General features: G+C 48.3%; 1 protein-coding gene across 1 annotated transcript in view; it reads left to right on the plus strand.

Moving 5' to 3' along the window:
• CSMD1 (CUB and Sushi multiple domains 1) overlaps window positions 1–27,767 on the plus strand; it is a gene marked incomplete at both ends in the record, with an annotated part of 1,655,719 nt that overhangs the window by 1,582,615 nt on the left and 45,337 nt on the right. Inside the window, 2 exons of the mRNA XM_081269879.1 lie at window positions 10,368–10,562; window positions 17,749–17,922. Of these exons, the coding sequence (XP_081126005.1) occupies window positions 10,368–10,562; window positions 17,749–17,922 (369 nt within the window). The remainder of the gene's footprint in view (window positions 1–10,367; window positions 10,563–17,748; window positions 17,923–27,767) is intronic.

Consider the following 27,767-nt stretch of genomic DNA (forward strand, 5'->3'; position numbering starts at 1 on the left):
CTATCGTCAAGTCCAAAAGACCTGGATATTAGCAACTTTGTCAGAGGCTAAATCCTATCTAGTTCCACGCAGCCATTTTCATCTCAGTTTAAAACAAAAAACTACAGTGTTTTTACAGAGATATCCATGCTTTATTTACTGATATCAATTAAAACACTTTAAAATTCTAGATAGAAAAAAAATTGTTATGACTGTTACTTCTATAGGAATGTTCAATTGTTAAACTCAGAAGCTGCAGGACATTTATTTAAATTTTTCTCACTTGAAGATGATACTCATAAATATCCTAATGGACAATCATTTTCCATAAAATATTTGATTTTTCTATTGATTATCATTCAGTGTTATTTTTATTTAAAAGAAAATGTGTGCACACTGGTTTGCTCTCTGCACCCTGATTTTCTTTTTCATTCAGTAACCAAAATTCAGGTGAGAAACTGAAGTTCCCCCAAGCTGCACGCAAGGGTGCCTGGAGATGTCTGGTGAGAAGGTCAGGCTGTAACAGCCCTGGGCACTGCTGGACAGGGGACAGGAAGGGACCATGACCTCAGCCCTGAGTGGCCCCAGCTTCCTGCTTCCCACTTGCCCAGTTGTCAGAGACTTTTCTCTCACCTTGCCCTGGTTGGAGAAGGAGAAGCAGAAGCCAGAGGCAGAGACTCCTTGGGCTTGCAGGCGCTCTGTGCTCTGAGGGGCCTGGGAGCAGCTGTGTACAGCCCTCCTCCTGGCCAGTCACCTGCGCTGTGCACACAGCAGGGTCTTGGGTCTCCACTGGGGACAAGAGCTCTGTGAATGTCATTCCATTTTAAAACCCTTAAAGAATCATTGGTTTATTGGTGGGGCGTGCATGTCTGTGGGCAGTGACCTTCCTGATCTTCAAGGGCATGGGAGACTGGGGTACTTATTTCCCTTAAGAGCTCCACCTCTGAGCTGTGGACTATGTGCACACAGACATGCATTCTCATCCAGGGGTGTGGATTTCACCCTCTGCAGAGGGCAGTCTAGAGTGTTTTGGATTTAGTTTTTGACATTTATTGCAGTATTGACGATGGACAACATCAAGGATATGGATGCTGGTTTCAAAACAGGCATCTCAGCTGTATCTGAACAGCTAATCCTGCAGATCGTCTCCATGACATTTAAAACTAAAGCTGATAACAACTGTGTCCATCAGGGGATAAGGAATTGAAGTTGGTGCCAAAGCTTCCGTCCCGCTGCCCTGGACCTCCTTAGGGCTTCTCCCTGCATTCCCAGGTCTCCCTCCTGGTCTCTTCCACTCAGAGGAGCCCATGGAGCATGTAACTGGAGAAGGTGCTAGAGCCCAGGACCCCGGGTCTCACCCTGGTTCCAGGTGTATGTAGGGCCAGCCCTTGAGTGATTGCCTCAGTGGACGAAAGCTCAAAGGAGTCGCCTCACCAGGAACCATCTGAAGAGCAGGTCTATGGTCGGAGCCATTTTGAAAATTCAGTGAATCCTGCTTTGCAAACTACCCTTCTTTAAAGAAAAATACCTGAAGTGGCTCTGTTGAATAAGCTGAATTATCACTTTAGGAAGCAAACACATTTTTTTAGTTTGGCTTTGGAGATCACAAATCTACTGTGGTAATTGATCACTGCGATATATAACAACATGAAATAACCCTAAGGTTTTAGGTTAATCTCCATAGTTAAAACGCTCCCCGTGATTTATGGCCACCAGGTAACTCACTCAGCTCAGGAGGGAAAACAGGCTTCTGAAAGGTCTTTCTGTAGCTTACATTTTACAGAAGTCCTGAATGCATAGCGGTCAGTTGGGGTCCTCAGATATCACCAGGGTTTTGCAGTGTCACAAGTGGACAGGGCAGTGGTCATGAGAGTGAGATGGTGGCAGTGTTAGGAGGGCCTGAATCCCATCAGGACTCTGCCTGGGAAGGCTCAGCCGGGAGTTTCCAGGTCCACACAGCCCTGCTGATGCCTCTGGGAAGCCGGGCACCCTCCGAGGGCCTGCCATTACTTCTTAAGTACATCCGGAACCCCTTGAGTGCCTACACATTCTTATTCTGGAGAACTCGGTGGAGACATTTGATTAAGCTCTAAGTGGAAAACAAAATTCCAGAGACAATTTGATCCTTAAGAAGGTCACGCTCTGGATCCATTCTGTGGCAGGTTTCTTTATGGAACGTTATCGTAGCTGATAGTAAGACACATGTGTACACAATCTCACTGTCCTGCTTTCCCCCAAAGACTGTCCACCACTTTCCCACCAAAGTAGACTTGTTCCTCGGACCTCTGATCTTGCAGCACTCACCCTGTGCCCAGCGTGTACAGACGGCCGTGGGGTGAACATGGAGGGTAGTCACCAGGCGGCTTAAGTGCTATGGCACCTAGAGGTGACGGTACAAATCTAAACAGACGTGCTTAACCACACTCGACAGTGAGATGCTCTTACAACATGGAGTAGGATGGGGAAACCGCTGTTTAAGACCAAGAGACCCCATGTGGCACATCTAGGGTTGGGAAGCGCATCGAGAATCGAGGCAGTGCCCCTAGTTTAGAAGGGATGCTAAAGGTCTTTGCTCACAGCGGCAACGGGGTCATAGGTCGGTCCCCTGAAAGGCCACTGGCCTGCCCGTCTGAATAAACCAGAATCACTCACAGAAAAACTAAAGCCAGTATTTCACCATCAACGCGAAGTATCTTATTTGTCACTGAAATGTTCTCACATCAGAGAAAATGTGAAGAAAAGCTCCACGGCGATTTAGGGCTTTTAGTACAAAAATTGCAAATTGTGTAAACAGGGAATGGCTCTTGCCACGTCAAGTGCTTGGATTTGTTGAAAGAGAAGAGCTGGGCCCTAGAGAGCTGTTTCTGTTTGAAGGGACTCAATATTTCTTTAATAATAAAAAAGAAGGAACATAAGGTCAAGCACTTTCTGTCAAGCTGGTGGAACCCTTGGTTTTGAAAACATTTAATATTACTAAACTTGACTTGGAAATTTATTCACTTAAGTTTTGAATACATTGATTTATAAAACTCATATTAGCATAATGCTTTCTTATGTTTTAAAGACAAAACAAAGTTTTAATACATTTTTCAAAAAAATTTGTTGTGATTTATTTAAGAGTTGAGTTCTCATTGATTTAATTCTGAAAATCATGCCTGGGGTCTCCTGCACTAAGTCATCGTAGAGTGAGTCTGATTTCCTGGGGTGCTTTCTGGTGGTCAGGGAAGTGGCAGGAGAGGAACAGAGGTGAGTCCACACAGGAGCCCCTGGTTCGAGAGTCTGGGCTTCTGGACTGGCCCGTGAGGTGCAAGTGGTAAAAAGCAGAGCAACAGCCAGTCCTCCCGCCTCATGAGGGTCAGCTCAGAGTGACACCACGTGAAGAGAGCCTTCTCTGAGAGCCACTGACCAGGCCTGTGGGTGGAAACAGGTGTTCTCAAGTGAGTCCCAGGAGCCGGCAGTGCTGGCTGGTGACAGGAAAGCCCCAGGGAATTCTGGTCCATGGCCTTCTCTCCAGAAGGGTCACCTTGAATACCTTGATGACCTGTTTTAAGACCAGCTTCCATATCATTGATATGCCCATTGTCAATACTGAATAAATATCAGTAACTGAGTCCAACACTCTAGAACCTCCACTTGGATGGTGAAATCCACACACGTGGGATAAGAACTTGCCTAACTGCTAACAATGGTGAACCTTTTTTCCTGTGTTTGTTGGTCATCTGTATTTCTTCTCTTAAGAAGCGTCTGTTTAATTCACTTGACCATTTATTAGTTGGGTAATTTGTTGTTTTGGTATTAAGAATTTAGTGTTCTTTATATATTCTGGATATTAAGACTCTATCAGAAGTGTGGCGAGCAAGGATTCTCTCCCATTCTGTAGGTACATTTTAAATTGCTCCTTCTGTGCAGGAGGTCTTTAATTTGTTCCTGTGCTTTAGGGTTCTGCTGAGAACATTGTCACCTGTTCCTATATGCTGGAGTGTGGACCCTTTGTTTACCTAGCAGTTCCCTAGTTTCTGGTCTAACTCCCAGGTCTTTGATTCATTCTGAGTTGGTTTTGTGCAGGGTGGGAGATGGGGGTCTTGTCTCATTCTTCTACGTATGGGTAACCAGCTATCCCAGCACCATTTGTTAAAGAGGCTGTCTTTTCTCCAATATATGTTTTTGGCACCTTTGTCAAGGATCAGATGACTGTGTGGGTCTGTCTCCGTGTCTTCTGTTCTGTACCACTGGTCTGTGGGTCTCTTTTTATGCCAATACCGTGCAATTTTGGAACCAGAGTTCTGTAGTGCAATTTGAAGTCAGTATTGTGAGTCCTACAGCATTGCGTTTTTGGCTTAGAATTGCTTTGGCTATTCGGGGTCTTTCATTCTTCAAAATGAATTTGAGGACTATTTTTTCTAGTTCTGTTAAGGATATATTGGTATCTTGATTTGCATTGCATTGAATCAGTATAGAGTTTTTGGTCGTATGGTCATTTTAACAATATTAAGTCTGCCCATCCAGGAACATTTTTCCATCTTCTGTGTTTAATTTCTTTCTTTAATGTTCTAAAGTTTTCGAGGTAAAAGTGCTTACCTTCTGGGTATTTGACTTTTTTTGTTTGTTTGTTTTGGCCACCATGAATAAAATTCATTCTCAGAAGATTTATTATTGATATATAGGAAATCTATTGATCTTGGTCTGTTGATTGTCTGACCTTCTACTTTGGAGAATTTGTATATTGATATAGCGTCTTTTGGTGCAGCTTTTTGGGCCTTCTCAGTAATGGATCACATCATTTGCAAATAGTAATAATTTGACTTCTTCCTTTTCTATTTTCAATAACTTTATTTCCTTCTTTTGCCTAATTTCTCTGACTAGAATTACTCGTATTACATTGGATAGGCGTAATGAGAGTAAACATCCTTGTCTTGTTCTGAAGTTTAAAGAAAATACTTCTATTTTTTTCCCAATAACTATTATTGTATATAGCCATTATGATGTTGAGGTTGGTTCCTTCTCTCATGAATAGGTACTGAATTTTATCAGAGGCTTTCTCCATGTTTATTAAGATGACTAAGTGATTTTTGCCCTTAATTCTTTTTATGTGTTGAATTACATTTATGGACTTGCATGTGTTCAACCATTCCTGCATCTCTGGGATAGATGGACATCATTATCAAAAGTACATGTATGAAGACACAAATTGGTATGAATATATTTTATATACAACCAGAGATATAAAAAATTTGTGCTGTATATGTGTAATATGAATTGTAATGCATTCCATTGTCATATATAAATTTTAAAAAATTAAAAAAAAAAACCTGGTCGTGATGTGCAATAGTCCTAATATGTTGCTGAACATGGTTTGCCAATATTTTATTCAGGAGTTTTGCCTCTAAGTTCATCAGGAATATTGGTCTGTAGTTTTCTTTCCTTGATGTTCTTATCTAGTTTTGGTATGAGTGTGATACTAGCTTCATGGAATTCATTCAAATGCAGGGAATGAGTTGGAAATGTTTCATCCTTTTATATTACATGGAATAATTTGAGGAGCATTGGCATTAGTTCTTCTTTAAAGGTCTCTAGAACTCGGCTGAGAATTCATCTGGTCCTGGGCTTTTCTAATTGGAAGACTTTTTATTAATGCTTCTATATTTTGCTGGTTATTGTCTTAGATTTCTATTTCCTCATTATTCAATTTTGTCAGCTTGTATGTGTCTAGAAATGTATCAATTTCTTCTAGGTTTTCCAATTTATTTGGCAATAAGTTTTCAAAATAATCCTCAATGACTCTTGATTTCTGTGATGTCTATGGAGATTTCTCACTTTTTATCTCTAATTTTACTAACTTTGATCTTTTTTTTGTTTTTGATTAGTTTGGCTAAGGGTTTATCAATCTTGTTTATCTTTTTAAAGAACCAACTTTTTATTTCATTATTCCCTTATATTTTTTTTTTTATTCTCAAATTCTTTGATTTTGGCTCTGATCTTAATTATTCCCTTCCTTCTACTGGTTTTGGAATTGATTTTTTCAAGACCCTTGAGACGTATCATCAAGTTATTTAGATCTTTCTGATTTTCTTATGTATGCATTCATAGTTGCAAACTTTCCTCTTAGATTTGTCTTCAAAGTATTCCAGAGGTTTTGATATGTTGTATCACTATTCTTATTTAATTTTAGGAATTTTAAAATTTCTTCCCTGATTTATTAATCATCCAAAAGTATATTAAGTATATTGCTTAATCTTCATGTGTTTATATAGTTTTTGTATTTTTTTTGTGTGTTAATATCTAATTTCCTTCTAGTATGATTGAATAAGATGCAAGGAATTAAATATATATATTTATATGTATCTAAGTATAATTATATATGTGTGTGTATAAATATATGTGTGTGTATATTTTATATATATATATATATATATATATATATATATATATATATTTGCTAACAGTTGCTTTGAGACCTAAAATAGGATCTACTTTGAAAATGGTTGCATGAAGTGCTGAGAAGAAAGTGTATTTGGCTCTTGATGGATGATGTAGTCTGTAGATGTCTTTTAAGTCCATTTGACTCATTATACTTTTCCTTACTGAGTTTCTGTCTGGATGACCTGTCTATTTCGAGAGGGGCGTGTTGAGATCCCCCAGTGTGACTGTCCTGGGTTCTGAGCCACTAGTCTGAGTAGTGTTTGTGGTGTAATGAGGTGCACCATCGTAGGAGGGACCGATGATCACTGCTGTTGTATCTTCTTGGTATATCGTCCCTGTTTTAGTCAGCTTCTTTGTTGCTGTGACCAAAAGACCTGACAAGAACAATTAGAGAGGAGAGGTTTATTTCACAGTTTCAGAGGTTTCAGTCCACAGAAGGCGGACTCCATGCCCCAGGGCTTGAGGTGAGGCCTCTTTCCTCCTGATGGAGGAGTGTGGAGGAGGAAAGAGGCTCAGGACATCCCAAAAGGGAAGCAGAGAGAGTTAAACGAGAGGCGCACCCCAGGACCCACCCCCTCCCCACACCCACCTGCCTGCAGTTGCCACCAGCTAATCCCTACAGGAGATGAGGGCACTGTTAGGTTAGGGCTCTCATACCCAGTGGCTCACCTCTAAGCCTTCTTGCGTTGTCTCACACATGAGCTCTGGGGGACACCTCATGCCTAAACCACAGCAGTTCCCTTACCAGTATGTTGTGTTCTGAGTGTGGACAGCTTGGAGCGAGGAGCACTGTCTCTTGGCTGGGCTGAGCTGAGCCGCAGTCCGCCCCACCCCCCAACTGCTGTGTCCCGTAGATTCCTGGCTCCTCACTGAGGGGGAAGCAGACCTTCACAACAGCCAGAGCAAACACTATTCAGCATTGAAATAAATACCCAGTGCCTACCAGGACCTCTGCAACACTAGTCACCACAAGCCAGGATGTGGGCTCAGCAGTCACCAACAGCAAGAACAATGGCTGCTCTTGGCTGTGACACCTGGTGGCCCTTGTGAGTCCCCCCCAGGACATAGTCATGACATAGCTGTAGAACTGGTGGGACTGGATGAGGAAGGAAGTTTCTAGCCACGGGGATGCTGGAGCCCGGGTGCCACAGCCCGCGAGAGGGAGCTGGTGTGTCCCACCGGAGAGGTTGGGTCCGGAGTGGTCTTGGGTGCACTGACCCAGGCCAGGAACATGACCTGCAGGATGCGAAGTACTTCCAAGGTGTCCATGAACAAGGAAAGTCTTAAGAAGATTAATTTCCAATTGTTTTTTCAAAATAAATATTATCTTGTGTATCTAAGGTACAACTTGAAGTTTGGGATACAAACAGAGTAACATTGTTACTATGAGGAGGCAAATTCACATGCTCTTCATCTCCAGTGGTTAAGGGCTTTGTCTTCTGAAAAGCACAGCTGAATTCTCCCGCTAGCAGGACTCCCACATGCAGTGCCACTTTACCGCTCCAGGCCTGGGGCTGTGCATGGGTCCCCCAACTGGTCCATCATGCCCTCTGCCCGCTGTGCCCTCTGGCCTGCGTCTCCCGTCTCCCACACCCCTGCCTCCTGGGAACCTGTTTGGTTCATTTTCTCTGCCTTTGGCTTGCTCATCTGGACCTCCACATGCGAGACCACATGGTGGCTTCCTCTCTGTGTCCGGCTGACCCCATTTGGCATCGTGTGGTGTCCAGCAAAGCCATGTCTTTCTGGAGCTAACTGGTATTCCATGGGCAGCAGCCCATCAGGGCCAGGGGTCATGTGGTGACTGGGCACCTGGTACAGGGGTGTGGGTGCTCATGGAGCAGACTTTAGAGGCCAGATCCAGTCCACCGCTGCCTGAGGATACGGCCTCCGCACACCATCTGGGCATCTGTCCCCCGGCACCGCCTCGGCACTGTCATAACTAATTCAAATAGATCACGTCTTTGATGTTTTTATGCCCTCTCTTCCCCTCATATTATCTCTGAAAATGTTAAAATCTTTATTTGTACCAAATTCTGAAAATTCCCACTCTTTCTTCACAGACAAGAACGGGGACCTCGATGGCCTCCCTCTTCTCCCACAGTGGACTCCTCTTCTTCACACCATCTCCTCCCGTAGTTTCTGTTTCCCACGGTCAGGTTGACCCCCAGATATGAGTATTTGTCTAGACTGCTCAAAGAGAGAGGCCTCTCGTGCAACTTTCATCGCAGCTGTTGTTACAGTCGTCTTAATTCATTCCTGGCTGTCGTCACTAACCTCTTACTGTGCCTGATTTATAGGCTGAATTTTACCCCGTGTGTCCAGGGCTCCACATCGAGCACTCTCTGAGTCCCAGGCGCCCACACATTCAGTTTCTGCACGTGAGCTTTCATTTCCTCAGTTTCTTTCTGCTTTTCCTTCTGCCGTGATATTTTCCTGGCCTGTTATTTTTCCATGTGTGCGCACACACACAAACACACACTCCCGTATCAGTTATCATATCTTACCTTCTTAGAACTTATACTCTAGGAACCTTGTAAAAAGACATGGCACTTATAACAAAGGGTGCTTATAACAAAAGAGCGTGTAGCCCAGCAGAGAGGAAGAGATGTGAACGCACAATTAGACTAGAATAAGATAATTAGAAAGCAAAGCAAATGGCATTTTCAAGAAGAAAGAGGTAATCATGGAGAATTTGAGATTTGCTGCTATAGATGGTATTAGCTTGAAGAAAACTTTTTATTCCATTATGTAAGCTCGATCCAAATCCTTGGCAAAAGGAGGGTTTGTAAAAGAGGGCTCAGATACTTAAAGCCATCAAGCTAATTCTGTAAGCACATTTTTTTTTTTGGTGTGTGAAATGAAATGCGTTTAATTTGAAATATGCAGTGATATTCTAATGAAGTACAGACTGATGAAGGCTTTTCAGGGGTGGCAGTCTTACCTGAAGTTCTAAAGGTACCCTGGCTAGAGAAAGACCTTGTTTATGTCACCAGGTAAAACATTTGAAGACCTACTTACTTTTACAGTAATTATTTTGCCTAAAATACACCTAAGAGAAATAAGCCCAAGAATTACCTTTAAATCACCAAATTTTTCATCTCATCTTTTAACTTTGTCAGTTTTACTGTTGTAATAAGGCCCTGAGGCCTGTTTGTGCACAGTAGTGGTGAATGGCCAGGAGAGGACCCGCTGAGATTGCTGGAGCGCTTTGGATTCTAAGTTGTAAAATTCATTTAAATCTTATTGTTCTCTTCGGAAAAACGAAGTCACAGGCCCACGTGATTCATGCACTTGGGCGTGTTATCAGTCCCCTGAGGTCTGGCTCGTGGCACTGTCCTGCTGGGCCACCACTATGGTCGCTGCTTCTTTGTTCCTTGGCCCTCTCTGCTGAAGCTCACCTTCTAGGCCTGCTCCTAGGAAAAGGGAGGATTGTCTCCTTCAGCACCTGGGAGACATTTTTCTAGACAGCAGTTAGCGTGCCCGAGGTGTTTCGTGTGCTCATAAAGCCAATGACACATGGCTGCATTGTGCGTGGGTTGCATAAGGATTACTAATGAGAACATTGGATTTTCTGAAAATCAATGTGCTTTCCAGCTACACAACACCATTCCCACTCCCTCAGAGGTGCTGATGCAAAGTGAGAATTTTACATGCGTGCACTGAGTCCCCAAAGCAGACTTTAATCAGCCCCAAATGACCATATACCCTTCGGTAAAAGAATTACTCTTCACCTCTGTGTGACTGCAAGGTTTCCACTGCATCTGTCCTGAGATGGTTGAATGTGTTTTCCATGTGGGATCTTTCCTTGTGACACTGTGCAGCAGAGCAATCCCAAGATGACACACTGGCGGTATCCACGGTGCACGTAGTGCTGTATGTCACACAGCCGGCCCTCCTCTCTTAAAGCAGGGCAGGTCTGAGCACCAAGGAAGCAGTGCTAACATGGGCTGGGTGTGTTTCTGTTCCAGCGGTGCCCTGCCCAAGCATCGAAGCTCAGCTGTCAGAACACGTCCTCTGGAGGCTGGTTTCGGGGTCATTGGATGAGTACGGAGCCCAGGTGCTGCTGAGCTGCAGCCCTGGCTACTACCTAGAGGGCCAGAGGCTGCTGAGGTGCCAAGCTAATGGAACATGGAGCATAGAAGAAGAGAGGCCCAGCTGTAGAGGTGAGTGAGGCGGACAAGCCCAGGTGACCAGGTGACACGGGCATTCTGAATAACTGGGGGTCCACAGAAAAGACTGCCACCTCACAGCCCCACGATTGACACAGGATGCAAGGGCACAGAGGGCACTTTAATGATGAGTGGTGTTCACGTGGCATGCTTGAACACATCCCTGCTTGTTAAATGCCAAGTCATGTGTTCCTTTTAGTGACTTTAGTTCATAAAGTGTAAGATGTTAGAATACTCAAATATTTCATATCAGCTGAAAGACAAATAAAAGCCGATTTCTAGATGGTAACTATCACTCCACACACTATCATGCAGAAATTCTCATAAAGAACTTGGGAACACCACGTGCTCAGTGAGCCTTCTCCTGCCTTGAAATGGGAGATGATTCTTCTCTCAGGTACAAGATAAGCAGCTAAGGCCTTGATTAAGTCTCATAATAAATATGAATAAATAGAAAATAAGACAATACTGGTATTGTTCAGAGCACCATTTGATTCAGATATCTTTAATATACGATCTTTAGTTGATTGTTCACAGGAAATTATCAAGCATAGAAACAAGTAGTCAAACCAGAGTGAAATTTATGAAATACACAGCTTAGTAAAATAAACCACAATCCCAAAGAAAAAAGACGAAAGAATGGATGCTTAGGCTCTTAGATCATGACTCCAGTTCAACTTCTAATAGGACAAATGTTAATTAAACCTGTGCTGCTGACTTCAGCAGGAGCACAGAGAGGGTTAGAAGGACGCGGACATCGGGGCTCAAGTTCATGGTCATGGTTAAGTCTGCTCTTCCCCAGGACAGCCCCCAGGGCTGCTTTCCAGCATGGTTTTCCCGGCTCCCTGTGCCCCTCTGTCTCTGAGCCGGGGCCTGGTTTGGATGAGCGCTGACCTGGTCATGGAGTCTGTACTGGGTTCCCCTGGATGGCCCAGGGACATGCAGTCAGGGCCTGCTTCCCCAGGCCTGTGCTGGTCGCCCGCAACTGCCCACCTTGGGATCTGGCTTGACAAGCACACTGGGTGTCAGGTCTTCCAGGAGGCCTGAGGGAGGAGCACCGACGTTCTGGCCATTGCAGACGTGTGCAGCCGGTGAGGCTTCTGTGGGTCTCAGACCAGAAGTGGGACCCTGGAGACAGACGGGGCCTCCTGAGGTGCATGACCACACCAGGCTCCCGGGGATGCCGTGGCCCAGCACAGTGTGTCCTGCCTCCTGGTCCCCAGGGACGCCCAGCCAGCCTTGTGTCCCTGTCAGCACAGGGCAGAGTGGTGCTGGGTGGAGTTAGCTGTGCCCAGTCCTCAGTACTCGGGGCTCCAGTGACCATTCCAGGAGAATCAGTGAGTGAAGAGCCTTCTGGGCAGGGCCGTATCCACAGGCTCTCAGCCACCAGAGCCAGACCCATGGCAGCAGGTGAGCCCACTGCTGGCCTCTCCTGCCTCTGCCCTGAACTCCGGGCCATCTGCTTTCCTGTCTCCATGGGAACACACTGGCTCTGCTGGCTCCTAAGGAGCCTGTCCCGGGCAGAGACCACACACCCACTTCCCTGCCTGTGTCCCGCTGCGTGGACACGTCCATCTTGCATACTGTGGGCTGTGGTGTCAGTGTTGTCATTTGGGTCCTTCAGGCATCACCATGGCTGAGTGGGGTCTCCACGATCAGTGAACCAAGATCACTGTTCGCCTCTGTGTCTCCACAAACGTCTGTAGTTCCAGTTGTCATAATGTGGCCAAGGGAAGTCCTTTTTGCACAAACTCTTCATTTTGTCCCCCTGACAAAAAAATCCTTGTTTAAAATCCTTGGTTTTTAAAAATCCTCTGGTGTAACTACTTGTTTCTATGCTTGTTAAAAATTCTTTAAAATCCTTGTTTTCTCGTGAAAATCAGATTTTTCTTTTTCTTTCTTTTCTTTCTTTTTTTTTTTTTTTTTTTTTTTTGGTGCGTCCTGAGTTTCCTTACCCATCTCCAAGGTGCCTGGTGAAGGACATCCCACAGACCCCGGGGCTTGGGGCTGTCAGGAGGGAGTATTGACCAGGGCTTGAGTCACTCCTGGACTCAGTTGGACCCATGCCTCCTTTACTCGGCTTTCTTGGCACTGCCGTGGGCCTCGCGGTGCCAGTAGGTGCTCTACCTCTGAGCCACGCCTCCAACCTTATCTATTTTCTTTCTACGAGAGGATTGATACTGATGCTGTGAATTTATTTCTATTTCTAATTATTTCTTAAGTGTTAACCTAACAAAAGAGCTCGTCAGAGGTTTTCCTCTCTCTGAAGCATGGCAGTGCCGTGGTGGATATGGTGCTCTTAGCAGTGTGTCAATCCTGGTGCTCTCTGAATTACCAGCCTTTATTGGCCCCTCAGAGTCCCCTCTTTCTCAGAGCTTTGGAATTGTGGCAACACAGTGGTCTCAAGAACTGTGGTGCCCACAGGGGTGAGTGCGGTGAGAGCGTGTCCAGCCTTCAACAGCAACGGTCAGGTCTGCTCAAGTTCAGGGTTGCTGCGTGGCCAGCTCCCACTAACTCAGAGGCTCAGGGCGACCCAGGTGTGTTGGGCCACAGATTCTAGCCTGGGTGCTCACTGTGTCCCATGTGGGTCCCCTGCTTGGGGCTTCCAAGGGCTGTGTCCATGTGCTGCCATCCAGGCCAGCTCCCTGCCACTGCCTGGGCGGCTGAGGCACCAGGGATGGGGCTACTCTGGGCAACTGGGCTCGTACCCCGTGCCAGCCCTCTCGGGCTGCTGGCTGTGGTCTCTCTTAGTGGTCTCTTGGCCACTCAAAGGGTCACTCACAGGGTCAGTCCCAGTTAGATAATCTCACTCTTGTTTACTCAAAGTGAGCTAACTCAGGGCCTGGTGGTAGTTCTGCCATACATAGAAAAATTCTAAATCCTTATTGATTCATTCAAAACAGCAATAAGTCAATTACATGCTAACATAAATGACACATTGTTATAAACAGTACGGATTTATTTCCAAACAAAATAAAAAATAGTGAAAAGATTATCTTTATTTTAGAAATTTTCCAATCTCCTTACTGTCTGGCTGGATAGAGGCTGCTGGGTTCTCATTCCCACCTCTTACTCCACCATGTCATGTTACTTTGGGCAGGTGGACAGTGAGGTGCACATGGAGTCTAAAGAGCTATGGGACTGGGAGGTCTTCAGTTGTATTTGGAGAAGTGCTGTTCAGAGGAGCAGCACAGAGCGGAGGCTCAGGGTGTCTCAGGCACACATAGCCTCAGGCAGAGCCCTGGGAGGAACAGCAGGACCATTCTATCTAAAAGTCCCTTCAGCATGGATGTTGAGGGTGCTGGAGTCATTGTGGCTTTTCATAACCACTTTTATTGCTTTTCTATTTCATAACCTCTTTAGAACCTAATGTTATTGGTCTTATTATTCAGGATAAATATCCAATATTTGTCAATACCCTCAGAATGATAACCATGTACATTTCAAAAGTTCAGTTTAAAATATCAGAAAAACACACAGCCAGTATAATACTGAGAAGTACTAACCATCCTCAAGAGTTACCCAAAATATTAAGTGAAAAATGTTTTTAGAACTTCATGATGTTCGCACTACCTTGGGCTCTACAAGAAAAGAATCAATGCATGCATGAGTTCCTCTACTCTGGAACGTGTCTGCATCTGGTTCTGTCCCCTGTCCTCTGTCCCCAGGGGCCCTAGCTTTGCCCACCCACACTCAGGAGCACATGATTTGAACCCCAAGGGAGCAGACTCCACTCTTGCATAGGTGTGTGGAAAACTGCAAGTTCAAACGCTCTTTAAATAAAAGTGACTTAATGACACCTTTTCATGACCCCACTCACTGGCCAGCCTGTGGAGGCTCCTGCTCAGGAGAAACAGCAGGTGGCTCCCCACCTGTGATCAGGGCCAACAGAGGCTTCGAGGGCTCGGCCGTCCACCCCCTGATGTGGCCGAGGAGCCCACCAACGGGCTGCCCGTGGCTTACCTCAGAACAGCCCTACCCCCAGTCTCAGGAATTTGGTTGCTCTCAATGACCTGTTTGGTCAGGGGCTGGAAGGGTCAGAAGTTCCCATTCTGGGGTCCAGTTATCCCTGATGCAGAGCTGACCCTGGGCCACCTACAGAGTGTGGCCATAGCAAATGGAGACCAGCTGAGAAGCTCTCCAGGATGTGGAGGATGGTGATGCTCCCCTCCAGGTAGGAGTGAGACTCCTAGGTGTCCTTGGGAGAGCCCTAGGTCTCCACGGGTCAGCAGGACAAGGCCTTAGCTCCGCAGTCCTCCTCCCCAAGGACAGCAACAGGACTAGAGTCATGTCCAGGGGCCCCATAGGTCTCTGCAGGTCAAGGTCTTAAGGAAAGAGGGCAGCCACTTTTCCTCTTCTTGTTAAATTTCATTGTTGCTCTGCCTATTGTTTGTACTTTAAAAGTAAGAAATATGTTTATTGCATAAATCCATGAAATGAGAAAAATTCTTTACATTTAGATTTTATACTTACACACAGATGGAAAAATCTAACTGGGAATTTTTAAAGTATAGATATGCAAAGAACACTGGCTAAGTTCTAGAATGTACCTCTTTCCTAACTGCTAATTTATAGGGTTCTTAAATCAGACTTGGTCATGAAGGGAAGCAGGAAGCAGGCAGCCTGGTCTTTGTTGGCCTGTTTGTAAGTGGAGGTGTATCTGGACTGGTTGCTGGACATGAGGGAGCGTGTACCCACCTACACCCTAGGGGACATTGCCACTCCACTCAGGGCAGCTGAAGTTGAATGTTCTAGACACTTAGCATGAGTAAATCGCAGCCCACGTGAAACAGTTGTAGGGACAACTGGAGCAGCCCATTTCCAGTCTAAGGACACTCTCCTTCAGCGAGCATCTTCTCCTGACTTACATCCAGTGACAGATCGTAGCTCCAGCCCTGTAGACCTCATAACACAGTCCAGGACCCTGGTCTACACAGCCTGCCTCTGAGCCCTTCCTGGAGGGGGAGGTCCTGTCCCTTCATGCAGCATGTTCCAGCCGTCAGCTGCTCATGGCCAGGGCACCTTCATCAGGCCTCGACCAGCTTGAGAGAAGCTACCCGTGGGCTCATTTATAAGTGATGTCCACATAACAGACAGGAGTATCGACCTTACAGGTGTGTGAAAAGCATGTCTCAGGGCAGTTATTTCAGTGGGGACCCAGAGCAGAATTGCAGGAGGGAGGAGAAGGAAGCCTTGCTGCGGGAGAGAGGCTCATGACCCACAGTCAAGGTGTGCGACAGGCCAGGTGCCCCAGCTGTGGGCAGGACACTGTGGATGCCACAGCTGAGTGTCTTCCTGTGCAAAGGTGGGCCCCAGGAATCAGAGGAGCCCTTCAGATTGCAGCATGACCCACGTGTAACGGGAGGTAAGGAAGCACACGTAGTACATCCTTCTTGGAAACTCAGGGGACACTAGTGTGGAGGCCAGACCTGCTCCTGGCTGCTGGACAAAGGCTCCAGTCAGTGGGGAAGGAGGCCCTCTCCTGCTAGACTGGCTTTCCCAAACCCTCGCTGCTGTCCTCGTTAACCCATTGGGTCTGCAGCCAAAGGAGACTGTGTGTCTGCAATCCCGTTATCCAGCTGCTGAAAGCTCAGATTCGTTGCTTTAGTTCTTTACAATTGCTTAACCCTTACTAGAGGACAAACAGAAGAGCCTTGTCCCCAGCATAGAGCCACTGAAGCTGGAGAACAGTCAGGATGTAGAAACCCAGGCCCCACCAGTCTCCAGGAACGGTGCGTGGCGGCCTCTGTCAGGAAGGGCTGCTGGGCCTCATGGCTGTGTAACACATCCCCAGCAAGTTCTCACTCTCAGAACCCGACCCAATCACCCAACCGTCTACAAAGGGTCATTAAACATCACAGTTCAAGGAAAAGTTCTCATTGTGTTTGGGAAAAGGCTCAGAGAAAAGTTCCTGTAACAATCTAAATCCTCCTTGAGCCCAGTGACATTTGGCTCCGAGGATTAGACAGTGCACTGCTGAGTGACAGGGAGCTTGCCAGCCCTGGGGCTGATCTCCCGGGTTCCAGGTGGACAGTCCTGCAGGCCACACCTAAGCTGCTGGCTGTGTTCCCCTTTGAGACCAAGTGGTGGCCACATAGTGAAGTAACAGCAGCCCAGCTAACAGGGTTGGCCTCAATGCCAGGCACCTGATGTCCGTCCTCACTTGACCGTGTAGTGTTCACACTGACTCCATCCCCTGGATGGATCCTGACTTGGGGTGCCCTGGTCTCTATCCCTCACTGAGTCTGGTCCTGTGTAAGACGGGCCTCATGCACCTGCACCTTTCTCCTCTCCGGGTCCTCTGTGCACCCTATGTGGCAGGTGCTGTCACACCTTGGCAGGGGCAGATGCCCGTCTGTGCAAGGCAGAACCGGCCTGGGTGGTGGACGCTTTGCCACCTCTGTCTGTTCACCGTCAGGAGGAATCGGCTTTCTGCCCTGAGGCTTTCCGCTGTACGCCTCCTGACTCATCAGTGCCCTGGACCCTTCTCCCCAGTGGCTTTTGTGAGATTTTCATGCTAAACCAGTTTAAAACACGTGAGAGCCTCCGAGGGTCAGTAGTCTTTGATAACTTGTGATTTCCTTCCTCCCCTGGGGTCTGTGATTTTTGTCTTGAGTGTTTGGATTTGAAGTGCAGAGATGCATGCGGTCCCCTGAGGGCCTCCAGTGTGGCTATTAATTCACCTCCTAAAATGGAGTGCGCTGGGGCACCCTGGACGTGCTGCCTCTGAGGACCAGGGCAGGCTGTGGGGTTCACAGCCACCCCGCCCACAACCACAGAAGGACCAGCCAAGTGTCTGCCAGTCCTCCTCGGGAAGGTGCCGTGGGCACTGTGTAGTCAGCATTCACACGGAGCTCAGGACCCAGCAGTGACAGGGACCCGGAAGAGACGGTGCTGGCCCTGCTGGCCCGGTCAGTCCCAGGCTTCAGTGCCATCTGCTTTCCCCCGATGAACTCCTCTGAGGAAGCCTAGCTACTGTGGGGCGGAAGTGAGAGGACAACACTGAGGTGACGGCCGGCATCTAGGACGCGGCAGACCCCTCCGATGCCGGCGTTTTCATTGTCAGGATGCAGGAGGGAGGGGCTTCCGTGTCCTCCGTGAAGTCAGCATCTGAGACTTTGGGCTGGCGTTGGGGCAGGGCAATGCGTAGACCTCAACAGTGTCCCTGTCTCTCTTCTAGTCATCTCCTGCGGAAGCCTGTCCTTCCCCCCCAATGGGAACAAGATCGGAACGCTGACAGCCTTCGGCGCCACGGCCATCTTCACGTGCAACACGGGCTACACGCTGGTGGGCTCCCACGTCCGGGAGTGCCTGGCCAACGGCCTCTGGAGTGGGTCCGAAACGCGGTGTCTGGGTAGGTTCCTCTGTGTTCTCCCACTGTTTGGTGACCCCGTGGACGGGCTGGCACGGCTTCCTGCGCTAGGGCTCTGGAGGCACTGGGTCCTGCCGGGTCTCCAGGCCGCGTCATCCAAGGGCCTAACAGAGCATTGGAAGAGGTCGTGTTCTTAGTAGGAGCAATGAAGATGTTCACATGTCACCTTGCATGGCATGAAGGTGACCTCCCAGAGGCTGGGAGTGTGTCTGCACTCAGAGACCACCAGCCATGAGGTGAGGACACACAGACACAAGTTTTAGAGATAATCATACAATTATCTTCTTAAAATTATGTCGAGAATCTAAATTTATTAATCTAAATTTACAAAAGCAGAGTGAATTATTTGAAATAGAATGCATGTAACAATTTTGGGTTTTTTTTGAAAGCTTTAAATATCATGCATGATAATTAATAAACGGGCTGTGGGTGTGTGAAAACACTTGAGGTAGCAGTGATCACTTTAGGGTGGGGCGGAACCAGGGACTGGGAACAGTGAGGTCTGCTATCCCTTTGAGTTGGGAGAATTTCAAGAAAGAGGACGAAGGCAGAGTAGGAACCCAGAGAAGATCCGCCTCCAGACATCCCTTCACTGCCCACAGAAGGACCACCGCAGTGCTGCAGGCAGCTGCCGAGTTCTCGGGGTGCCAGGCACCCTCTGTGTTTCTAAGGTTTTCAACCGATACATGTCATTAACATGATTTGCGTGCCTAATGCCTTGTTGGGGGAGTCCGGTGGTCTTCAGGAGACCGTGGGATGCCTTCAGTGCTTTGTGAAGTCATAGAGCTTCTGGGCTTTCCTGTGCTTTCCCGAATGTTCTGTCAAGGTGGGTGGCAGCTGAGCTGGTCTCTCCTTCAGGTGCTGTTGGTGTGTGTTTATGTGGTTATGAGGCAGGAGCTTAGAAGTATCCTTTAGAAATGGAAATTCTGAACCCCAAACTTTTACTCATACCTTTTATTAGGGCATAAAAATGATGCTAGTTGAAAGAGTGAAAATAACATTAAATGGCATATTCAAAAACTCAAACTTTTATGATAAATAAATACATATGAAAGTGACACTAACATAAAATGTAGAAAACCAATACCTTCAAATGTGCATGATGAGGACAAAATTATTCATCACAGTGTAGAAGAACAACTCGGGTGTCTGGGGTTAGATCAGGCTGCCTGTGCCGAGAGCACACTCTGCTGGTCAGTTCCCAGCCTGTCCACAGTACCTGCCCGGGTCCCTGTGCCCTGGTGTAGTCCACATCCACCCGCTGTGTGTCTCAGAGCCATGGGGTCCCCTGGGCCTCGGTGTTCCAGGGCCACGTTGTGATCCAAGTTCTGCACAAGCTTAGTGGCTGCTGAGGACGGGTGAGCGTCTGGTGAAGAATCAGGGCGGTGATGTTTGAGGGGTGCTTGGAAAAGCTTCTGATCATTAGTTTGAGAGTAAAGTTAGGAAATCAATAGCCACTTTCAGATACTTAAAATGCTGTGAGGTAAGAGAGGGAATAAGCCAGAGGCACCTCGAAGACCTGTGCTAAGATCTGCAGGTCATTCAGGGGTCGAAGGGTGGAAAAAGCAAAAGGAATCAACACACCTTCCCAGGCCAGGACGAGGGTTGGACGGACATCAGGGAAGCAGTCGTCCTCATCAGTTCATGACGGCCATTACTGTGGACAGGAAAAGATGGCTTCCTGACTGCAGGTGGGAGGCGCCTCCACACCTGGGCCTTGTTCGCAGGGCAGCCTGCCCAGGGTGCAGAGTGGACGGTGTGCAGAAGGCAGCTGCCCCGTGGTGCTCTCTGCTGAGGGTCTGGGCACCCTGAGCTGTGCTGAGTCTGACTCTGTGTCCAGTGTGAGGAAGGAGACCTAGAAGCACTTTCCAGGTTTGGGAGCGAGCTCTTCCCTAAGGAGGGAGTGTTCATTCTGGGACGGCGCTTCTGTTCACAGTGCAGGATGGGTCACACTCAGGAGCCCTGGTTGTGCCCAAGGATTTCCAGCGGGCGTGGGGGGATGTCCCAGATCCTTTAACAGCTAAGCCGTGATGAACAGTGCTGTCCAGGCTGAGCCCTGTGGAGTCTAAGTGCAGGGGTGCTGGGTTTAGGGAGGGGAAGGAGGGTTTTCGCAGCTCATATGCAAGTGCTGACTCCCTGCCGTGTTGGCAGTGTCTGGTGTCCACTCTGCCAGAGCCTCTGACCAAGGAGGGGTGAGTGTAAACAGCAGAGATGGGGTCAGGGGATGATCAGGGTTCTCCTTGCTGCACTGTGACAGGCTTCTCCTGGGCCCAAGTCCCCAAGGACATGTTCTCACTTACCACCCTGCAAATCTGTCCAGGCCGGGAGTCGAGCTCCAAGAAGCTGGCCCACATCTGCTCCACCAGTGGGAAGCTTCATGGTCCCCATGGGCCCCTCATTATCTTCCCTGTGGCAATTTGCACAAGTCCTGGCAGGAGGGCATGTGTGGAATCTGGGTGCCCTGTGGCCATGTCTGTCGCTGGACTTTGCATGATGATGGGCTGTCATGTCTGCCACTGTGTCACCTCTTTGATGTGCAGTCTGCAAGTTGTCTGTGAGAGCCATCCCAGACACAGAACATCATCTTCTTACCAGACAGTGTTGCTATTATTTAGAGGAGATTTGCATCCCTGCACTGTGGTGACCATGAGCAGAGGCGTGTTATGGTAAATGTATCATGGTGACCCTCACATCGCTAAAATAGCTAGGTGACATGATTCAAAAGGACATTTTTGACATTTTTCATTGTTCTTGGAGAATAAAGTTGGAATGTATTTTTCAAAGGTCTTGTATTTTTTCAGATTTCCAAGTAAAAATGTTTCATAAAACAACTGATAATCATGATAATTGTATTACCTCAAAAAGATGGCATTAGAGTAGAAATATCAAACCTACCCCTTCTATTTTATACAATACACAACAGTGTAAAATATGTGCTGTGTGTCAGCAGAGTAGGGAAAATACTTGAAAAACCCAATGCCAACTTAGCCAGAGGGTAAGTAGTTAAAAAAAAAAAAAAAGAGTTTCCATCTATGCTTGTGTGCTTGTGAGTTTTACCTAGTTATATCCTTTTAGATCCTCAAGGGCTGTTGAGTAGCATGTGAAGGTAAATGAGATGAGGTATTTCCTTCTATGGAATCTTTACGCAAGGAAAACACAAGTACCTTTAATACAAGTTGGGAATAATGAGTGTCAGGGGATGTGTGAAAGCAGCACTTCTGCAGAGGGAGGAGGTGACAGACCCAGGGAGGAGGCTGGTGGAGGTGGGGGTGGTGAAGGTCCAGGGGAGGCACGGCGGCGGAGGCCACCTGAATTACAGGTGGAACTTCAACACAGAGAAGAGAAACAGTGATTCCAGGAGTCAGATCGCCCACGCCCTGTGGTCACCTCGGGGATGCAGGGTTCTCAGTCTACTTGGCAGGGTCTACTTGGTCTGCACAGAGCACACCTGGCATGGAACTCTCTGTGGCCAGGTGGTAAGTCCAGCCTGGATAAATGTGGAGAAGAACTCATGTGACATTGTGACGAGGTCTGGTTCAGTCCTGTTGTTTGTGGCTCTTTTGTTTAGATATGAGGTATTTCCTGAAAGATCATGCGTGAGACAATGCAGGAGGGTTCAAAGGTAAAAGGATTAGATTATGGCAGTAGTGACCCAGCTGGTGAATTAATCCACTGATATGGGTTAACTAGGCAGTACTGCAGGCAGGTAGCACGTAGCTGGAGGAGATAGGTCGCTGGGGCAAGACTTTGGGGTCTGTTTTGTTCCCGATGAGCAGAGCTCTGTCTGCTTCCTGGTGGCCGTGCCGCTCTGCCCTGATGTTCTGCCTTTTCTTGGGCTCAGAGTTAAGGAATTGGCTGACCATGGACTGAACCACAAGCCAAAATAAACTTTTCCTCCTCCAAGTTGTCTAGCGAGGACTTGCGGTTACTGAGATGCAAAGCTGACATGAGGCTGTCCTTAGAGATGGTCTGATGGTGGTGAGATATGTTAAGAACACTGCAATGCCATCTGCTGATCCAGAGCAAGAGAACAGAAAGAAACATATCAGAAAAGCAGGGTATTTAAAATGGGTATTACAAAGACAGCTTCACCTAACAGAGAAAATCTGACTTGGATAGATTCTTGTCCTCCTTATAGACGGGCAGCACTTCCATTGTGTTTGTCCAGGTCTGCGTGCACAGGGTAGGTTGGGAGGAGGGTCACGAGACACTTGACAGGCAGACAGGACTGGTAAGGAATTCAGCCGGATGGGCATTATCTACCAAAATATTTAGGATCTACATAAAAAAAATATGAACAGGCTAAAATTTTCTGACAGCCCAAAGACTGCCCATATCATGCTGGTACTGGCCTAAATGTCTCTTCATATCAAGTCTGGCCTATATTAATTGTGTGGACCCAGGTTGTGTTAGACAGATGTTTTAGTCATCATGTTCGCTACTTTCAGAGAACTGAAAAGAACAATTTTAGAGGGCGAAAAGTTTATTTGGAGGCTCAGGTTTTCAGAGGTCTCAGTCCAGCTCTACTCCTCGGGGCTCCAGGGGAGGCAGGACATCATGGTAGAATGCTGGGGGGAAGGGGCTCACCTGGTGATCAGGATGCAGAGAGAGGGAGACTCCACGCACCAGCTACAAAATAGAGACCCTAAAGCCACACCCGCAGGACCACCTCCTCCAGACACACCCCTCCGCTTCAGCCCCCACCCAGTTAATCCCATCAGGGGGGCTCGAATCATGATGGGGTTAAGACTCTCACAACCCTGTCATTTCTCCTCTGAATCTCTGTGTAAGACGGTGTACTCCTCACACATGAGCTTTTGGAGGACACCTCACATCCAAACCCTAACCAGAGACATTGGACAACCTGCCGGTTGTGGAGAGAAATTGGACCTGGGCTGGTGTGACTGCCACCTGCCCTCTGCGGAACAGCCACATGCTCAGAGGGACTCCAGCACTCGATCGGTGGCCCCAGCCTTTGTGACAGAGGACGCTGTTGGGCATGGCCCTATGAGGACATCTCAGGCAGTGTTCTTTTAATATGCTCCATCTGGAGAGTGACATGTCTGCAGGTGCTCAGTGCCTGTGACAGTTTTCCTGCACACAGAGTCTGGCCCATTTGACATTTTGTGACCATTCACTAATACTCAAGAAGAGTCTGTAAATCAGCCCTGGCATTAACCATCAAATCAGCTTGAGTCAGCCAAAGACACGGGCTGCAAGAGTGGCCGCCATCGAGCACACCGAGTTTCTAATGCTGCCACGGTGCAGGGTATTGGTAATGCTGAGAATGTTGTCATCAAAAAGCCCCAATAATCACAAAGCAAATACTAAGGCTGAACATTTGGTTTATAGATTTTCTAAAAATAGGCTTTGTTCTAATCCCCACACCAATATTGAGTATGTGTTCTGATAGAAACTGACACATTGAGAAGGTCACCTTAAGAAGGGAGAGCGTGTGGGTGTCTGAGCATGTGGCCTTGGGAGAGAAGGATGCCCCCCCCCCTGGTTCCCGCTAGTGGCACAGACCCCACATCAAAGGCTGCAGCTTCTGTGCTACACCTGGGAGAGCCCGGTCCTGCTCCCAGGTGGCACAGTGAGTTTCCGTGGAGCAAGTGGAACCTAATAATCTCCAAATTAGAGCTCATTTCTGAAACCCCACATCTTCACAGACCTTCCCTTGGTATCCATGGGAACCGATTCCACAACCCCAAGATTCACAAAAGCTCAAGTCCCTGATGTAAGGCACAGGACAGACCTGTGCACACATTGCTGTGCACGTGAGCCGTCTCTAGGTGGCTTATTGTCCCTGGTCATCTGCACCCCTGAGGAGATGGTGGTTGTGCTCTGTCACTTGGAGAAGGATGATAATTAAACTCTTTTTGGATGTATTTTCTATCCGTGTTTGAGCTGCAGATGCAGAATGTGTGGGACGAAGGGCTGGCTGTCCTCGTAGGTGGCTCTACCCTGCCCTCCCAGCCTGTGAAGTGCCCCACAGGACCTTGGTGTGAGGCTAAGGCAGATCCTCTGACCACACTCTCTGTCCCCCATTAGCATCAGAGGCTCCCCGAGTCAGTCCCTCAGAAGGTCCCCACGGGAGAGCAGTTGCCTGACTCGTTGCACCATCAAGACAGAGTGGCCCATGGTGTGGAAAAATACTGTCTGGGGATAAGATTCTCTCAAGTAAATATGGCTTCATGGAGCCACACTGTAGAAGGAGCGGGAAGAATTTCCCCGTGGTACCTGCAGGAAAGGGGAAGGGACCAAGGCCACCCAGAGAACTGACTTTCACGCAGCACCCTCTCCACCAGATAGGGGTGAACAGGAGCCTGGTTCACACAGGACCGTCTTACCCGAGAACATCCACACGGTAGAGTGGTAGCATACAGACAGAACCTTCTAGAACAGGGCTTAACAGGGCTGCCCTGGAGACCCCAGAGTACTGCTCCTTGGTCCGAGTGCTGACTGAGCTACACAGGTGACAGTGGAGCAGTGGCCTCCTGCCGTGGCCTCCCAAGTGGTCGTCAGACAGCAGAGCTACAGAGGAGCAGGGACTTGTGTGGCCACCTGCTCTGCTCCCGAGCTCTGTCGGGCACTCGCTGCTGGGCACTCGCTGCTGGGCACTCGCTGCCGGCCCCGGGGAAGCCTGCGCTGAGGCAGTGGGCATCTCCTCCAGCCCGCCCTCCAGCCTCTGGCTCTGGCTTTGGCTTTCCTTCACTCAGCGTCCTTGCTTGGAAGACAACTCAGCCTTCCATCCATCTGGCTCCTGATTTCAGAGCTAGGGTGGAAGAGTTATTCGGCAGATTTTAGGTCCTCGTGAACCAATTTTAGAGAGGGTTAAAATAAATTTTTTTCCTATTGTAACCAAAATACAGTGAGAGCGAGTTTCAAAGCCGGGTAGGGGGAGTCTCTGTGCCAACTAGGGAGACAGGCCGTGCTTGGTGGGAGGTGCAGAACCGAGGTCCACCCCTTCCTCACAGTGCACTTCAGGCCGGGCCGTGGAACTGCCCGTGCTCTGTCCTTGTTAGTGAGTTCCAGCAGGCCCTCGGCAATGGCAGATTTTATCTAGTTTGTTTTTTGAGTTTTAGTGTGTAAAATACTTAGCTGAGCCTAACCACAGTCTAAGTACCTACCTTGGCACTGAATTCTCCATTTTGCTTCTGAGCCAGTTTGGGGAAGTTGGTGAATTACCCGTGGCATAGTCACACCTCCCAAGCACAGGGGGTGAGGGTGGGATGGAGAAGTTCTAGAAGGTGGTAGTGAAGGAATTTGTCACTTCATGGTTGAACAGAAAGAAGAGGAGGCAGTGCCTTTAGGACTTATCTAAATCTGTCCCCGTCTGTATGTTGACTGGAAACTGAAGGTTTGATTTCAGCATCTCTCTAACCTTCCGTCACTCCCTTGTCAGTTCTCCAGGTACAGGAGTGCCAGGCTGGTGGGTTCCGGGTAAGTTTGGTAGGAGTTACGCCCACACTCAATGCCCAGTGCTCTGTCCAGGCTGTGATGGTTACCTGCTGACACTGGCCAGGAGGTCAGGGCGTGTGATGGCCAGGGTGCTCCTGCCCCAGGCCTGCTCGCAGAAAGCATGCAGTGTTCATGCTAGAGCCAAACCTCAGGGAAAAAGCGCCTGGACCTGGCATCGCGGCCTGGGGTTGGCCAGATTACCGCATGACTTCAGGTACTCGATATGCTGTTCTCAGCTGAGCAGGGCAACCCTCCCCCCATATGTTTTAATTTTGCAGCGAATAGAGTTTTTGTTCTTCTTTGCTGTTGCTCACACTCTGTGGAGCTGGAGCTACTAAGTCCCTGTCACAGTGGAAGAGCCACAGAGTGAGTCTGCTGTGTGCGCGTGGGAAGCTGAGCAGACACCACAATGGCTGTCCTTCTGTGCTCACAGCCGTGGGTCAGATGAAGTCTTCCTCCTTGTAGTTAGGGAGAGACCACAGAGAATAACTGAAATTTCTGACTTCCATTACTAGAGTCCTTTAATGGCCCTTACAGGTTTAAAGTGGCTCCTCCTAGGACCTGAAACCTCCCCCTTTCAGTCAGGGTCCCTGGTCCTCTGTGACTCCAGTCTCTGCCACGCACGTGCATCCCAGGAGGTCCCTGCATGTTCTGTCTGTCCATGGGACATTCTCCATGATGGACTCCGCTCTTCACTTAACCCCCAGCACCACCAACATCCCGGGCCCATGGCAAATGAGTGGATCACTGACGTGAAAGTCAGCACAGGAGAGGACACGTTAGAGCATGTGAAGGACATTACTGTCCAACAGCAGTCAGCTTACTTTTCTTCATTGGGAGCATTAAGGAATGAGTAATGGTTCAGGACATGAACATCATTACATACAGAGAGAGCTCTGCAAGTGTCAAGCCTGAGACACCAAAGCAGGGTGGCAGCAAGGAAGGTAGCAAATATTATCCTCTTGTGCAAAGAACATAGCAAAATATTCTGAACAGCAGGATCTCAGGGTGGGTTTAGTTCACATTCCGTCTAAGGCAGGTCCCCTTCCACAGCCTTCTGACACAGTAGAATTGAGATTTGGGTTAAACGCTGTAAGTGAGGGTGTGTGGATGACCTATATTTGTGAATAGCTATAGTAGTTCTAAGGCTTTGAAGGTGTTAAAGAAGGAAGTTCTGAGGATCTGAGAGCACAGTAAGTGGAAAGGAGTTGCTGCCACCTCCTCACATTGGGAAGCCAGCCGTCCACAGGAGCCCACATGGGGAGGATCAGGGAGCAAGCCACATGTGGAGTCTTCCATCTGGCGAGCGCTGGGCTGGGGTGAAGTGTCTCCGTAGACACCTGCATTTCCACAGGGGCTCAGTGCCGGCTCCTCAGAGATCCCAGTCCACCGTGGTCAGAAGGGCTGCTGCAGGAGATGGTCCCCACAGGGGCTGCCCTGCCTCCCTAAGTGCAGACACCTCCTCACCATGAGAGCACTCACTGCCAGCCTCTCGAAGCTGCCTGCTGCCTCAGACTCCACTCGCTGACTCAAAACTCAAGTAACTAAGTTTACAAGTGAGTGTGGCTGGACACATTTTCCCAGGTCAGGAAAGAGAGCGGGATGTTAGGACTGTGGTTGGATGCCCCTTCTTCAGCATCCCTGTGCCTGGTCCCAAGTCCCCTCCTCTTGGAGTGATGACAGGCTTCAGAGGTGACCCCAAGTACCCAGCACCACCTAGAATGCACCAGGAAGTAGGTGGCCCATGCTTTTGGGGGATCTCACTGTGTCATTTTGCTCTGTGCTCTAAAAATTCGTTATTTGCCCATCCCCTCAGAAGTGGCTGGAACCCTGGGGTACACGGGAACACACTGGTCCTCCTGGCTGGGGCTGCATGCTGGGCCAGTGCTGGACAAGCAGAGTGCCTGGTGTGGACACAGGTCTTTGCAGCCTATGTCTGCACCCTAGGGCAATCCTCCTAGTCCTTGAGCACACGTGGCCTCAGTCATCATGCCACCTTGCTGATAATAGGTTTGATTCCAGGACCAGGAGAACTCAGGTCTCCAACGCTGGCCTAAGCAGAAACAGAGACTATGATTTAGATGTTTCCATAATGGTGAAATGAGCCCCATCAGGGTGTGACAGCTTGCCACTCTTCGTAGCTGGCTGTCCTCCGACTTCAGAGCACCCCTGGCTCCATGCTCTGTGCTGAGGGCAGCGGCCAGGGCCAGCCCACCCTGCGCACTGCCTCCACTTGATCTCGCGTGGCTGCCTCCCCGGCACAGGCTCACTCTTTGGGTAGAGAAGGTGGGGCGCCATTTTTCTTGTTGGTGGCAATCCAAACCCACGTGTGACACAGATCCTGTTAACGTTAACTTTGGTGAGTT

The sequence above is a fragment of the Spermophilus citellus genome, assembly GCF_964194105.1.
Source record: "Spermophilus citellus genome assembly, chromosome: 16".
NCBI lineage: Eukaryota > Metazoa > Chordata > Mammalia > Rodentia > Sciuridae > Spermophilus > Spermophilus citellus.